The sequence below is a fragment of the Phoenix dactylifera genome, unplaced genomic scaffold (assembly GCF_009389715.1).
Source record: "Phoenix dactylifera cultivar Barhee BC4 unplaced genomic scaffold, palm_55x_up_171113_PBpolish2nd_filt_p 000637F, whole genome shotgun sequence".
Taxonomy (NCBI): Eukaryota; Viridiplantae; Streptophyta; class Magnoliopsida; order Arecales; family Arecaceae; genus Phoenix; species Phoenix dactylifera.
In genome coordinates, this window is record NW_024068029.1 from 119,255 (window position 1) to 135,341 (window position 16,087).

Genomic DNA, 16,087 nt, shown 5'->3' on the forward strand with positions numbered 1-16,087 from the left:
CGTAGCTACTTTTTGTATTTTGCTTTGACATGTATTGCTTTACGTTACTTATTGTATTCTGAAATGTACTTACATACAAATTAATACAATGAGTAGCCGCATTTTTCTTCAATAATGTGCCTTTTGATCTATGTTTGATTGTGTGTTCTGTTTACCTCCTTTTTGATATGATGACAAAAAGGGGGAGAAATATGTATAAAATACGTAAAAGAAAAAATATGTATAAAATATGTAAAAGGAATTAATGAAAATCAATAAAAAGATAAACTCTTAAAACACACAAATTTGTTCTAAGTGGATTCGGTACCTCGAGGCTCATTATCTCTCTTTTGGGGCTCCTAATGGAGTAATCTTCAGAATCTATTCAAGGGATATTCGGAGATTAGCTGAATCCTACTCAAGAACAAATTGACAGATTTTTCCTCTAAAAACCAAAATTTCAGTTCAAAAACTTCAAAGCATTAAAAGGAAATTCAAAGAATCAAAACAAAGTAGAATGCATATGTTGAGGAGGAGAATCTGAAATTTTAAGAAAGCTAAATCATTAATTATATATAAGCCAAACAATTGAATGCATGATATGAAGGCTTATATAATTCCAAATGAAAGAGAGAGCTTTAACTCCGAAATTTATTGTTTCACTCCTTTCAAGCTTGGATAAATTGAATTACCAGACATTTGAATTCATTTATGGATTTTATTTGATTGTTTATTGTGCAATTCACCTTACATATACTCAATGTTTTGTCATCATCAAAAAGGGGGAGATTGTGGAGTGATTGATTAAAACCCTATTTGATTTTGATGAGCTCAAAGCATTTGAGTATATTTCTTGTTTACTAATGAATTCAATTAAGTGTTTCAGTGAAAATCTTGTCTAAGTGTCTCAAGACTTGGTTCATAATTTTTGAATAAGTTAAGAAGTCAGCTTGAACCAAAGTCTGAGACTCGAGTCGACTCCAGAGTATCACGAGTCGACTCCAAGCGTATCAAGTTCACTGGCACGAGCTCGAGTCGACTCCGGATCAGTACGAGTCGACTCCGACTGAGAACAGACAGACGAACAGAAAGCTTCAACTCAGAACCTGTCAACGAGTCGACTCCCGAAGTGTGCGAGTCGACTCCGATGTTCACCGAGTCGACTCCAGGGTAGTAAGAGTCGACTCCAAGAGGAATACAAAGAAAAAGTCAGAGAGCAGTTTTTGGGTCTGAGATTCGAGTCGACTCCAGTGGAACGCGAGTCGACTCCGATGGTTGGCAGGTCGACTCCAAAGACAGCAAGAGTCAACTCTCAGCAGTACATAAAGAAAAAGTCAGAGGGCAGATTCTGGACTCTGAGATTCGAGTCGACTCCCGCATTACGCGAGTCGACTCCAAGACTCCGCGACCACAAAGAAGACAGAAGACCAAGTTACTGCCTCTGAGATTCGAGTCGACTCCCAGACAGCTAGAGTCGACTCCAAGGCAGCTTCACATCAAAAGGGCAGAAGACCAAGTTTCGGAAACTGAGAGCCGAGTCGACTCCGAGGAAGCTCGAGTCGACTCCAAGACTGGACGAGCCAAAAGACAGAAGATAGGGAGTTCGGGCTCTGAGCGCCGAGTCGACTCCCAGGACAGTCGAGTCGACTCGAGTGGACCAAATTCAAAAATACGTCCACGGACTTCATGGGATGAGCCGACTCCGAGAAAGCCAAGTCAGCTCCAGAAGTTGGCGAGTCGACTCTGGGTCAAGACGAGTCGACTCCCAGTCGCGAAGGCAACTTTAATTCAAATCTGGAACAGTTGCAGAGTCGACTCCGGAAAAGTATGAGTCGACTCCCGCTACAGACGAGTCGACTCCTGATCGCGCGAGTCGACTCCAACCCACCAACGGACACATTGTCAGACTGTACAGAGTGTGCAGAACGGGCAGAAAAAGCTCTCTAACGGCTAGTTTCCGTGGGGGTTGGTTTAAATAGCCACAGAGGACTGTAGCAAGGAAAAAAAAACAACCATTCCACTCCAAGTATTCAAGCATTCAACTCTGCAACTTGTTCTTCAACGAGAAAAAGGGAAGATCTGCATTTACTGCATCCACCTACATCTTCCCAGCAATTAAAGAAGCTCCTCCTGCATTCAAGTCGACTACACATTCAAGAGGAGACCGAAGTTTAAGAAGCCATTCCTTTTCTCCAACTTAAAAGCGTTTGAGGGCTTCTAAACTCCTTTTAGATTATATTGTCTTTCATCTGCTTTTGAGAAGCTTGTTTTTCTGTTTGTCTATTCTATTTACAACTTGTATTTGCTTGATTCAATCGGGGGATTGAATCAAGGGTATAGAGGTTAGTTGGTGAGCCTAGTTATTAAAACCAACGTGTGTAAGGGTTTGATTGTGATCCCGAAAAAACAATCGGGGTGGTTCTAGTCGGTGAGCCTGGGAAAACCGACCGAGTTCGTTGTGAGCTCGTAAAACAAGAAGTTTGGTTGTGAGCTTGGAAAACAACCGGCTGTAATCCAAGGGGGTTATAGTGAATTTCCAAGTGAGACTTGGGGAGTGGACGTAGGAGCAAGGGTTAGCTCCGAACCACTATAAAACTTGGTGTTTGTGTTTGATTGTCTCTCTTCTTCTTCCTCTCTTATCACTCACAGCACATAGCATTTAATTAAACAACTTGCAATAGTTTTAATTAGTCATCCACAACGTTTTAAATATCTAAATTATTTTAAAACCCAATTCACCCCCCCCCCCCGTTCTTGGGTTGTCTATCTGGCAACACGAGTTGACCTAACTTGATTAGAACTCTTCTAATCGATTTAAGTCCAAACTGCGCGAACCCAAACTTAACAATTAGAATCCTTTCTAATTGGTGATCGAATTAAACTCTTTAATTCGATCAGACCTATAAGACAAGATTGACGTCTAGCAACGTGTCATGTCTATCCGAAAAATATGGAATTTGGTAGAAATACCAAAAATACCCTTCAGTGGCAAGTTACCGTGCAATTCAATCCTTTAAACAAACTGCATCCCGAATATGTATATGAGTATGAATATATATCAAACTCAATTTCATATTCATATATTTCTCAATCTTCTAATGATAATTCGAATGATGAAACATTAGAAACTCTTTCTAATTTTTATTGTGCTTTGATAAAAGGCTTCCTGAATTATCATATGATTAGAATAAATAGGATGCAATCTTCTTTTACTAGAAGTGATTAATTCCTTGTTGACCTAACCTTCATACACAATCCACCATATCCAGAAGACCTCGTACATAACTTATTGTCTTGAATGAGTGGAAACCAAAATATGGATTTATGTGCACAAGATACTATGGTGATCTCAGGTCAAAGGATCAGTTGCACAACACCCACTAAGAGAGTCATCTTTTGACATGTAAGTAAGACTTCATAAGATTTTTTTTTGTAGGTCAATTCAGTGAACTCATTTCTCTAATGAGCACCCACATCTTTGTATTAGTGTCTCCACACAAGTGATTGTAAGATCAATCACCCTCTGCATCGAGCATACATAAGATATGCCAGTCTTTCCGGTAAATATTGATCCCCGACTCAATATACCAATGACTGGAAATATTTAAGATTAGAGCATACTAGGTCTCACTAGTATGATCTCATCATAGCCTCAAAATCATTGCCTTAATCTAAGGGGTTCATCACAAATATAATCAACAGCATATGATGAAACACAATGCTTTTATTTATATTAAATGTCATGTACATGATTTGAAAAATTAAAAGAAAATCCTTCACAATACATATTGCGATTGGCTTGTAGGGCATCTACTCTTTCACAAAACAAGCTTGAATGCACACAGAACAACATCACAGTTTCAATCATTTCCTCCGCAGACCATATGCTATCATCTATCCAAGCAGGGGCGGCCCAATGCATTTGGGGGTCTAAGGCGAACTCACTGAGAGAGGCCTTTTTTTTAAGAATAATTCTTTTTAATAAGTGCACTATACTTTATGTACGGTTGGACGGAATCAAAGTCAAAAAAACTCAGATATAGTTTTTCAAGAGATCAGAGAACCCAAAGAAGCCAAAGATCATAGCTTAAATGATAAAGAAAAATGTAAAAAAAGAAGAAAGAATCATGAAAGAAATATGAACAAAATTTTTTAAAGAAGCGGAAAAAGATAAATTTTTTCAAGTCAAAATCCCAACATTTAAGCTTTCCATATAGGGAAAGACAGAGAAATAAGGAGAAACATAGATGGTACCAGACCAAAGCCCTAAACCCTTGGAAACTCAAAACCACCAATCCTGCCAAAGTTTTAACCACGGAAGTAGTCTTATAGATCAACAAGCAGCCTTATAGATGTAGATAGAGGAAAATATGGCACATATGTCCCCCCCTTCCCCAAGTCCTACTGCCATAATTTTAAGGTTATGCATATGTTGATATTAACATAAATGTTAACCATGAAATTGCTTTTCAGTACAAAAGTGTTGGTGTACTTACCATGAAAGATATGGCGAAAGCTCCATTCTACACCATGCAAATCCTTTGCCACAAGCTCTTGAACTAGGGGTTGCTGGGTCATGTCCTACAAAAAAAAATACAAAAATCAAATATTAGAATAAAATACCCAATCCAAAGCACAGATTAGCATCCAACCTTGTGTTCTGGAAGTAGCGTCGCAAATGCAAAGACTTCATTGATGTCTCGTTCTGCCTGCAGAATTATGTTTGAAAACAAAATACACCAGAGAAGAAAAATAACTAAAACCAATACAATGGATAGAAAAACCATGCCACCCACAACTGAAGATTGAATCTTATAATAATGAAAGAATAGGAAACTAGCGAACGCATCGATCAAAAGTGAAAGACCTTTAACAAGACATTTACAACTCGGCAAAGTATTTTGTAAGGCAAACCGTAGATTGGCATTTGCCAGTTGGCCTCTTGATTTGTGTAAGCCTCAACCTGAAGAGGAGCAAAACCCAAAGCAGAGTGATAGCCAAACATGGGAACATATCTGTTGGGATCTGCCCATGTCGCAGAAAAAATAAAAAAATTTTCTGATCGCAACGGAAGGCATGCGCGAGATCCCGTTCATCGCATGAACATATTTCAAAAAAAAAACCCGTCGTTCATAGATATATTAGGATTAAAACCTTTTCATATAATTAGGAAGATCAGATCTTCACCTTGTGCAGGTAGATGATCACCGCAAATCTGATGATCATGGTATTTGTTGGAAGGTTCGCTTGAAGCCGCACACGCGTCCAGCCTCTACGGGTATCCACACGAGGCAGATAACCAATCCAAACTCTCTAATCTTCCTGGGGTGCTAGCTCCCTTGCAGAGATATGTTTTGATGGCTGAAATCCTCTCTTGATTTATCAACTCTTTGATAGATCTCAAGAGAAAGAAGAAGGACTTGAAAGGGAGAAAGAAGATCCCATCTTGCTGCCTCCTTTTCTTTTATTCTTGTGGATGGAAGAAGGGTGAAGAGAGAAAGCCACACGCCACCCTATTTTTCTTTGATGCTCACGACTGAAAACCCAAGAGGAAGGAGGCTTTCCCATGGCACAAAAACAAGAGGGGAGGAGGCACTCTGACGGCACAAAAAAAAGGAAGAGAAGAGGGATCTCACGGCATCAAAAACAGCCTTTTAATTTCTTTGCGGGGTCCGCCCCTTATTCCCATTTTTTATGTCTGTTTGCCGCTTGATTCTTCCTGGGAGAGGGGGATGCCGTATATTTTATTTGATAAGAGGAGGGGGCCACAAGCTCCCCTTTTTTGAACCCTAGGCGTGAGCTCCTACAAATTAGGAGCTCACATCTATCTCCTTGGCTATTACGTGGGAAGAGAGAGGGTATGCCCCTCCCTCTTAACCTCTCATGCCCCATGCCCAAGCCTCATCTCATGAGGAGCGTGGGCTTCGCTTTCAGCCCTCTTAATTTCCTCATGTTTATCCATAAGATTAAATCAATTATGACTCTTAGAGTCCTAATCTAATTAGGACCCAATTGAATCATGACTCAATTGAACTCTTCAATCCAAATCCAATTAGGAGTCACCTTAATTTATTAGATCAAAATTAATTAGGACTTTATGAATCCTAAACTAATTAGGACTCATATAATTTTAGTCCTAATTCAATTAGGACTTTAGGAATCCTACTCCAAGTAGGACTCTAATTTAATTTGAAGTCCAAATCTAATTAGGACTCTTGAAGTCCTACTGCAAGTAGGACTCTTATTGAATAAGATCAAACCCAATTGATTAAGTCCAATTGATTTAATTAAATTGCAGTCCAATTACAATTATTCCTTCTTCTACTCACTAACTCTTAGTGTGTTAAAACAATTATCAATCAAATTGATAATTATAAATTATTTGTGATTGCAAATCACAATTCAACCATCGGATCGGTCAATACCTGTAATGTGTGTGACCCCATAGGTTCTATTCTGTCTGGTAGTGAGATATTTTGTGATCCCTATCACAATATCATTGAAACTCCTTTCAATGGGTTGGAACAATTCCACTCTTCTTATTCGGGTTCACTGATTATCAAGTGAATGCCTCTGAGTCTCACAATCCACCAGTGACACCTAGCAGCATGTAGTGGCAACCCAGCAGAATGGAATAGATGAACCTCTAGGTGCAGTTATAGTACGATACAGCCCTTCTATCGTGGATTCCTGCAGGACGGAGGTCATGGATAACTCGTCAAACCCCATCGTTTGTCATATGTCAAATTTATTCGACTTGAGTTCGAGAGTGGAAAACTTCTTTTCCACTGACATACTACCCCGGCCGAGGATTTATGAACTCAGTCTCATAAATCATATAGGATCTCTCCTAATCTATCAAGGTCGATAGATTCCATCTAGATGCACCCCTACTCCTACAGTGAACCTACTGTAGCCAATCTGCACCACAAGAACCCAAATGGCTAGGGCCCATGTTTATGTGCTCGTTAAACTACAGCAACCTCACCATGAATAGCTGAGGCATCGCAGGTCAAAGGACCAGTCATACAACTGCAGCATCAAGTAAGTCACTGACGAGTGGATAGACATCCAAATGACTACTTGCTTTGGTCACGCTCAGTACCCTTGTTCTCTAACAAGCACTTGCACAATCACTCTAGTGTTCCCACACTGTGGACTCAAGACTCGTCCATCAAAGAACGTCATATGTGCACTAATCTCAGCGGATCGATCACCGTCCTCGTGATGATCCATCGATCAAGAGCAATTCAGGAATTAATCACCAATGACACATACCTCAAATTCTCAACTCTTGAGAATATGCGTCATCATCTTATTAATTCCTTCGACGATTCATGGACACATAAGAAGATGATGAAAAGAATGCCCAACTTAATAAATTCATAATTAGGTCAAGTACAAATTTATGTCCTAGAATAAAATAATGCGTTAGCCAAATTGGCTTCTAGGGCATACTTCTAACAATCTCCTACTTGCACTAAAGCCAATCAGCCATAAACCTAAGCCCCATCTTCTCAAGATATGCTTCAGTTTTCTGTTGACTTATCTGCTTAGTGAATGGGTCCACCACATTTTCTGTGGAGTCTACTCTCTGATCCTTTACTTATTTCTTTTCGAGGTAGTCGCTTATTAGGTTAAACCTTCGCTCTATGTGCTTAGACTTCTGGTGAGACCTTGGCTCCTTAGCTAGTGCTATGGTGTCATTGTTATCGCAGTAGAGTGTTATGGCATCTAATGACATCACACCTAACTTTGCAATAAACATCTTGAACCAGAAGGTTTCCACTACACCCTTAGAGGCGGCGATACATTCAGCTTCCAAGGTAGAATCTATAATGGTCGGTTGTTTAGAACTTTTTCAATTTACTGAACCATCATTGCACATATTCTGATGTAGACTTTCTAGCATCAATATATGTGTATCCTTCCACCTTTAACTCTGATCTTCTCCTAAAGACCAAGAATATGTCCTTAGTTCTTCTCAAGTACCTAAGACTGTTCTTCACAGCTATCCAGTGCTCCTTGCCTGGATTTGACTGATCTATACTCGTGACACTCACAACATGTGCTATATCAGGTCGCGTACGTAGCATGGCATACATGAGGCTCCCTATAGCCAAAGCACAAGGGATCTTGCTTATCTGTTGAATCTCTTCAGATGTGTTGGGGCACATCTTCTTGGAGAGATTTATCCCATGCCTAAGGGGTAATAATCCCCTTTTAGAGGTTTCCATGCCGAACCTCTTTAGCACTCCCTCTATGTACATATTCTGTGACAAGACAAGCATCCTCTTAGATCTATCTCTATAGACTTTAATTCAAAATATAGGATGCTTTTTCAAAGTCTATCATGGAGAATTCCTTACACAACCAAACCTTGACCTAAGTTAGTATGGAAATATCATTCCCAATTTGAATGATATCATCCACGTACAATACGAAGAATGCAATAGCACTCCCACTAACTTTCTTAAAAACATATGGTTCCTCTTCGTTCTTGATGAAATCAAACGATTTGATTATATCGTTGAAACGAGTGTTCCAACTCCGAGATACTTGCTTTTGTCCATAGATGGACCTTTGCAGCATACAAACCTTGTGATCACCATCACAGCATCATGATATGCTGCAACAACAAGCAATATTCGAATAGACTTCAGCAATGCTACAGGTGGAAAAGTATCCTTATAATCAGTACCTTCGTACTGACTATAATCTTTCGCCACTAACCTTGCCTTATAGGTCTCTACCTAGCCATCCGAACTTAATATTTTCTTGTAGATCCATTTACACTCAATAGGTACTATACCTTCTGGTGGATCTACTAAAGTCCAGACTTGGTTGGAATGCATGGAGTCCATCTCTTACTTCATGGCTTCCAGCCATCTCTCGAAATCGATGTCTAACATCACCTCGTTGTAGGTATTGGGATCCTTACCTTGATCTCTATCTCTCATGAGGAACACTTCCTCTACATCCTCTGTAAGCATACCTAAGTACCTTTCAGGCGGACGGGAGATCCTACTAGATTTATGAGGTGGAGAAGGTACTATATGTACTAGCTTAATATGAATAGGTTCTATAGGCACAATGGCTCGTTGCTCTTCAGAGACTTTTTCTTAGAGCTCATTTTTCCTCCCACTGCCTCTATCAAGGATAAACTATTTTCATGAATATAGCATGTCTGCTCACAAACACTTTGTGATCCTTTGGGATGAAAAAATCGTATCCTAATAACTCTTTTAGGATATCCAATAAAACGAGCATTAATTATCCTATCCTCTAACTTGTTCGTCTGTTGTCGTTTGACGTGGGTCGGACATCCCCAAATCTTGAGATAACCAAGACTCGGCTTCTTACCATATCATATCTCATATAGTGTGGTAGGAACAGACTTAGAGGGAACACTATTCAATATATAAATAGCTGAAAATAGGGCATCTCTCTAAAGAAACAAGGGTTGATCAGTGAAGCTCATCATGGACCTGACCATATCCAATAGGGTCTGATTCCTCCTCTCTGAAACTCTGTTGAGCTGAGGTGTATGAAACTATACCATTCTTCTTGAGATAATCCCGGAATTCTCTACTAAGGTATTTCCCTCCTCGATCTGATCGAAAAACCTTAATGAGTTTTTCTATTTATTTTTCTACTTCATATCTGAACTCTTTGAACCTTTCAAAAGTTTCAGATTTGTGTCTCATACACATATCCATACCGTGATTAATCATCGGTAAATGAAGTAAAAAATTACAACCCCTAACCTGCACATCGAATGGGCTACACACATAAGTGTGTACTAGGGTAAGTATCGCAGTGGACCTCTCCCATGTCCTACAAAGGGTAATTTGGCCATCTTTCCTTGAAGGCAGGATTCACAAATCGGATATGACTCGAAAGTCAATGAGCTCAAAAGCTCATGTTTCTCCAATTTGTTTATTCTATCTTCTCCTATATGGTGAAGTCTAAGGTGCCACAAATACTTTAGTTTATCTCATCTCTAGATCTTTTGGATCCTATGGCACTCACTGTTTGCTCAGATACATTGACAGGTACATCCAAATGTAAGTGATAGAGACTGTCAATCATAAAACCACATGCATCCAATTTTTTTCTCAAACAAATAGAACAGTAGTCTTATAAAAAAAAAAAACTTCCTATGCTAAACAAAATATAGAAATCAAATTTCTGCTAGCAGCAGGTAACAGTCCCTAAGTATCCTGAGCATATCTGACATACCTTCTGAAGGTCTATCACTGTTCTTGCTCTTTATGCTTCCTATGCATGTAGGACAGTTCCTCTTCCAATGATGTAATGGAAAAACTTTTTCTTGCAATTGGCTTTTTTCTTGGAACTTCCTTGCTTGGTGTTTTCTCGATCTTCTGCTTCTTTGCAGGCTTCTTCTTCTTCCAGGTAGACTCTCTCTTGAAAGTAGAAACCAACTCGACAGCGAGAACGATGCCCCTTGAACTCTTCAAGGTTCCTAAGGTAGTTACCAATTTATTTAACAATTCTATTTTTGGTGCATACAATCTTGTTCATATGGTAGTCTACTATAAACTGTTCATATGAATCTGGAAGGGATTGCGGGATCAAATCCGTTTGCAATTTCTTTGTGCATGGTCATGCCGAGCTTCTCAAGCTTCTCTAAGTCCTATATCATGGTCAAACCATGATCCTGGATAGACTGCCCATCATGCATCTTGGCCTTGAAGAACCTCTTGGACACTTCAAACCATGCTGCGTGACTCTGATCACCATACAACTCTTGCAGGTGATTTAATATGTCCCTGGCAGTCTTCATGTTCTCATGCTGGCATTGTAATTCATTGGACATGGATGCCAATGTGCAGTACCTAACTTTATTGTCATTGTTCGTCTACTTAGCATGCGTCTTACGCTGACCAGTGATCGGACGGATTGGTAACACGGGGATTCCATGGTCTAGCACATACCCTAATTTCTTATAATTCAAAACTATTTTGAAATTTGCTGAGCCAGTCTTTATAATTAGGTTTGGTCAAACGGTTGTTCTATAGGATATGAGTTAAGAGTCTAGAAGCTGACTTTATAATCCTCAGAGAATAAAGATTCTAGTTAGAATTTTGTACTTGAACTCTATTTATTTTAGGGCCTTTTTAAAACAAACACCTTCCACTATTTTCTCGAATCTCTTACACTCCTCTGGTAGAGAAACGGAAACCTGCGACTCTAGATTTCAAGTGGGGTGCTACGGTCCTACCAATTTACATGCCACCTCACCTAACAGTTATTGGTGACACATAAACGATGAGTGTATAACTCTTGTACAATGCTTCTCAAGCAAGTTGTAGTGCTATCCGGTCTCTAAGTAATGAAGACCTCACCTAACAGTTATTGTCCCCATTCCTTAGTTAAGTCGGACCCACCGTATAACCGCAAAAGCAAAGCCGTCATTGGGTCCCTCATCTAACAGTTATTGGGCCCAACCCCATCTTTACCCCTACAACATCTCATGCCTAATAGAGAGGTCCAGTCCCCCGATGCAACTTGCCCACTGTATCCAGCCGAGACAAATCAACACCGGAAAGACCTTAACAGCTCTACTATGGTGGAAGACCTATGGACTTAATATTTTTCGAGAAGATTTAATTTAGGTCTCTTTCATTTAATTATCTACATCTCATGCAAATAATTATCTACCCGCTATGCATAAACATAAACATAAACATCCAGGCATAATAACAAAAATTAAACTGGTGATGATCATGGATCCAGGATGGGGTCATAGTACAAGTACATGCACGTCAATTGGTTAGATCGTCTTCAACTCTTGACTCGATCTTGAGCACCCTAGGTCCAATTGCGATCAACTCCTTGATCCATCTTCAATCAACCCTTGATCTTGATCCGCGCAAAGTGTGCTTGTAGAGGCATGCATCGATCAACCATTGACGTGCAAACACATCATAGATTACATCCCAGATAAACTTTAAAAATAAAAGAATAATTACAACCCTTTTTCATGAGACACGCAGGTCTCTAATACATCAATTTAAGATGCACATAGGCATCTAAAAATTTGAATTACATGTCATCACATAACATCACAAAACATTGCAGAACATTTCATCACATGTATAAGGGTACATCCATGATCATCACCATACGCATCACATGCATTAAATATAATTTACAGATCTGAATATTTAATTGATTATGCCATCTTATGAGTTGCTGATCATGCAAGTTATGATTCTAAAAATTTGTAATCATATTATCAAAATATTAGAATCATTAATCCAAGCAGAGAAAATCAGCATGCAAAAAAATTAGCAAGCTGAAAATTCTGCATGCAAAAAAATTCAGCAAACATAATTTTTAAATTTTCAGATCTATTATGCCTTAATCTTTTAATCCTAATCTTAATCTACAAAACTTGGCTCTTATACCATTGTTGGGATCTGCCCATGCCGCAGAAAAAATAAAAAATTTTTCTAATCGCAGCGGAAGGCATACGCGAGATCCCATTCATCGCATGAACATATTTCAAAAAAAAAAACCCGTCGTTCGTAGATAGATTAGGATTAAAACCTTTTCATATAATTAGGAAGATCAGATCTTCACCTTGTGCGGGTAGATGATCACCGCAAATCTGATGATCGTGGTATTTGTTGGAAGGTTCGCTTGAAGCCGCACATGCGTCCGACCTCTACGGGTATCCACACGAGGCAGATAACCAATCCAAACTCTCTAATCTCCCTGGGGTGCTAGCTCCCTTGCACAGATATATTTTGATGGCTGAAATCCTCTCTTGATTTATCAACTCTTTGATAGATCTCAAGAGAAAGAAGAAGGACTTGAAAAGGAGGAAGAAGATCCCATCTTGCTGCCTCCTTTTCTTTTATTCTTGTGGATGGAAGAAGGGTGAAGAGAGAAAGCCACACGCCACCCTATTTTTCTTTGATGCTCACGGCTGAAAACCCAAGAGGAAGGAGGCTTTCCCATGGCACATAAACAAGAGGGGAGGAGGCACTCTCACGGCACAAAAAAAAGGAAGAGAAGAGGGATCTCACAGCATCAAAAACAGCCTTTTAATTCCTTTGCGGGGTCCACCCCTTATTCCCTTTTTTTATGTTTGTTTGCCGCTTGATTCTTCCTGGGAGAGGGGGATGCCGTATATTTTATTTGATAAGAGGAGGGGGCCACAAGCTCCCCTTTTTTGAACCCTAGGCATGAGCTCCTACAAATTAGGAGCTCACATCTATCTCCTTGGCTATTACGTGGGAAGAGAGAGGGTATGCCCCTCCCTCTTATCCTCTCATGCCCCACGCCCAAGCCTCATCTCATGACGTGCGTGGGCTCCGCTTTCAGCCCTCTTAATTTCCTCATGTTTATCCATAAGATTAAATCAATTATGACTTTTAGAGTCCTAATCTAATTAGGACCCAATTTAATCATAACTCAATTGAACTCTTCAATCCTAATCCAATTAGGAATCACCTTAATTTATTAGATCAAAATTAATTAGGACTTTAGGAATCCTAAACGAATTAGGACTCATATAATTTTAGTCCTAATTCAATTAGGACTTTAGGAATCCTACTCCAAGTAGGACTCTAATTTAATTTGAAGTCCAAATCTAATTAGGACTCTAGAAGTCCTACTGCAAGTAGGACTCTTATTAAATAAGATCAAACCCAATTAATTAAGTCCAATTGATTTAATTAAATTGCAGTCCAATTGCAATTATTCCTTCTTCTACTCACTAACTCTTAGTGTGTTAAAACAATTATCAATCAAATTGATAATTATAAATTATTTGTGATTGCAAATCACAATTCAACCATCGGATCGGTCAATACCTGTAATGTGTGTGACCCCATAGGTTCTATTCTGTCTAGTAGTGAGATATTTTATGATCCCTATCCCAATATCATTGAAACGCCTATCAATGGGTTGGAACAATTCCCACTCTTCTCATTCGGGTTCACTGATTATCAAGTGAATGCCTCTGAGTCTCACAATCCACCAGTGACACCTAGCAGCATGTAGTGGCAACCCAGCATAATGGAATAGATGAACCTCTAGGTGCAGTTATAGTATGATACAGTCCTTCTATCGTGGATCCCTCCAGGACGGAGGTCATGGATAACTCGTCAAACTCCATCGTCTGTCATATGTCAAATTTATTCGACTTGAGTTCGAGAGTGGAAAACTCCTTTTCCAGTGTACATACTACCCCGGCCAAGGATTTATGAACTCAGTCTCATAAATCACATAGGATCTCTCCTAATCTATCAAGGTCGATAGATTCTAGATGCACCCCTACTTCTACAGTGAACCTACTGTAGCTAATCTGCACCACAAGAACCCAAATGGCTAGGGCCCATGTTTATGTGCTCGTTAAACTACAACAACCTCACCATGAATAGCTGAGGCATCGCAGGTCAAAGGACCAGTCATACAACTGCAGCATCAAGTAAGTCACTGACGAGTGAATAGACATCCAAATGACTACTTGCTTTGGTCACGCTCAGTACCCTTATTCTCTAACAAGCACTTGCACAATCACTCTAGTGTCCCCACACTGTGGACTCAAGACTCGTCCATTAAAGAAAGTCATACGTGCACTAATCTCAGCGGATCGATCACCGTCCTCATGATGATCCATCGATCAGGAGCAATTCAGGAATTAATCACCAATGACACATGCCTCAAATTCTCAACTCTTGAGAATATGCGTCATCATCTTATTAATTTCTTGGATGATTCATGGACACATAAGAAGATGAATGAAAAGAATGCCCAACTTAATAAATTCATAATTAGGTCAAATACAAATTTATGTTCCAGAATAAAATAATGCGTCAGCCAAATTGGCTTCTAGGGCATACTTCTAACAATATCTTCTAACTCATAGCTTAAAAATCCCCCAAAAGGTTATGAGTGCTAACTGGAGTAAAATCAATTTGGAGGGATGGGAAGACTGGAACACTTGCTCCATGTGACCTTGAGGGAAGTAGAAGACCTTCTCCCCGACAAGAGGAACGGTAACGAGGGTACCGGCACACGCACGCCATAGGCGAGTCAAAGGGGCAGTCGGACCGTCGGAGCTGCCACCACCACCTCCGAATCGGGAGGTGGCCGCTGTGGAGTCCAAGCTAGCGAGTGGCGAGGTGGCGTGAGGTGATAAGTGCTAAATAATGCATGAATTAATATCTTACTCATAGCACTTATCATTATTTTTACGCATATATTTTAAATTTAAACATAAGAAAATTCATTCCCCTTCATCATTGCATTTTAATTAGAAATAATTCAAGTTTGATTATTTTTATTGATTGAATCTAATGTATGCAGGTCAAGTCAAATTCATTAATTTCTGAACCCAAGTCGCACGCACCCTGCAAATTAGATCCTCTCATAATTTGATTCAGTCATTCATCCCAATTCCCCTGCATCACATCTTAGCCATTCGCATTCAATCTGTTCATGCATTCACCCAAGAAAACAAATTCTTTTTTTTCACATGTGCATGAAACATCCCAGCCAACCTCCCGTGCCTTCCTAGCCGTAAGCACAGCCAAGATCTTTCTCATTGCACACCATCCACGTAAGTGTCCTTCCCAGCTCCCCTGCATTCAGGACATACATCTAGAATCAAATATGGACCGAATCCCATGCATCCTCATCCCATCGGAATTAATTCCATCATCCAAGATACAACCGAGTCCAAGCTCCCTTCCGCAAGATCAGCTTCCAGATAAGCTTTAAATCCCAGCAGAATTCCAATATCCCACAGATCAGCTCTATCCTTGTGAGCTTCATCCACACCATCCCCTGCCGAACAACCACCCAGCCTCATATTCTTCTGCTAGATCCCAGCCGCAGCATTCTTCCCAGCATTTGGATTAACTTCATCATCCTTCTCTTCCGGCTTGATCCCATGAAATCCTCAACGTCTCAGCGCCTCTTCCATCCGAATCCCCAGCATCGAGGATTCTCTTCTTCTTCCGCGATAAGATCTAGCTCATCCCAGCCGAGATCCTCTCGGTTCATTGATTGTATTCCATCTCTTAGCCGAGATCTCCACGTTCACGAACAAACTCCTCTGTTCACACTT

The 16,087-nt window shown here is 39.9% G+C and overlaps 1 protein-coding gene across 1 annotated transcript in view; it reads right to left on the reverse strand.

The window, feature by feature from the left end:
- LOC120106796 overlaps positions 1-15,829 on the reverse strand; it is a 59,038-nt gene extending 43,209 nt beyond the window's left edge. Inside the window, exons 1-5 of the mRNA XM_039119844.1 lie at positions 15,692-15,829; positions 15,519-15,599; positions 4,847-4,942; positions 4,632-4,688; positions 4,476-4,560 (exon numbers count right to left, since the gene is read on the reverse strand). Of these exons, the coding sequence (XP_038975772.1) occupies positions 4,476-4,560; positions 4,632-4,688; positions 4,847-4,942; positions 15,519-15,599; positions 15,692-15,829 (457 nt within the window). The remainder of the gene's footprint in view (positions 1-4,475; positions 4,561-4,631; positions 4,689-4,846; positions 4,943-15,518; positions 15,600-15,691) is intronic.
- Between the last annotated feature and the right edge of the window lie 258 nt (positions 15,830-16,087).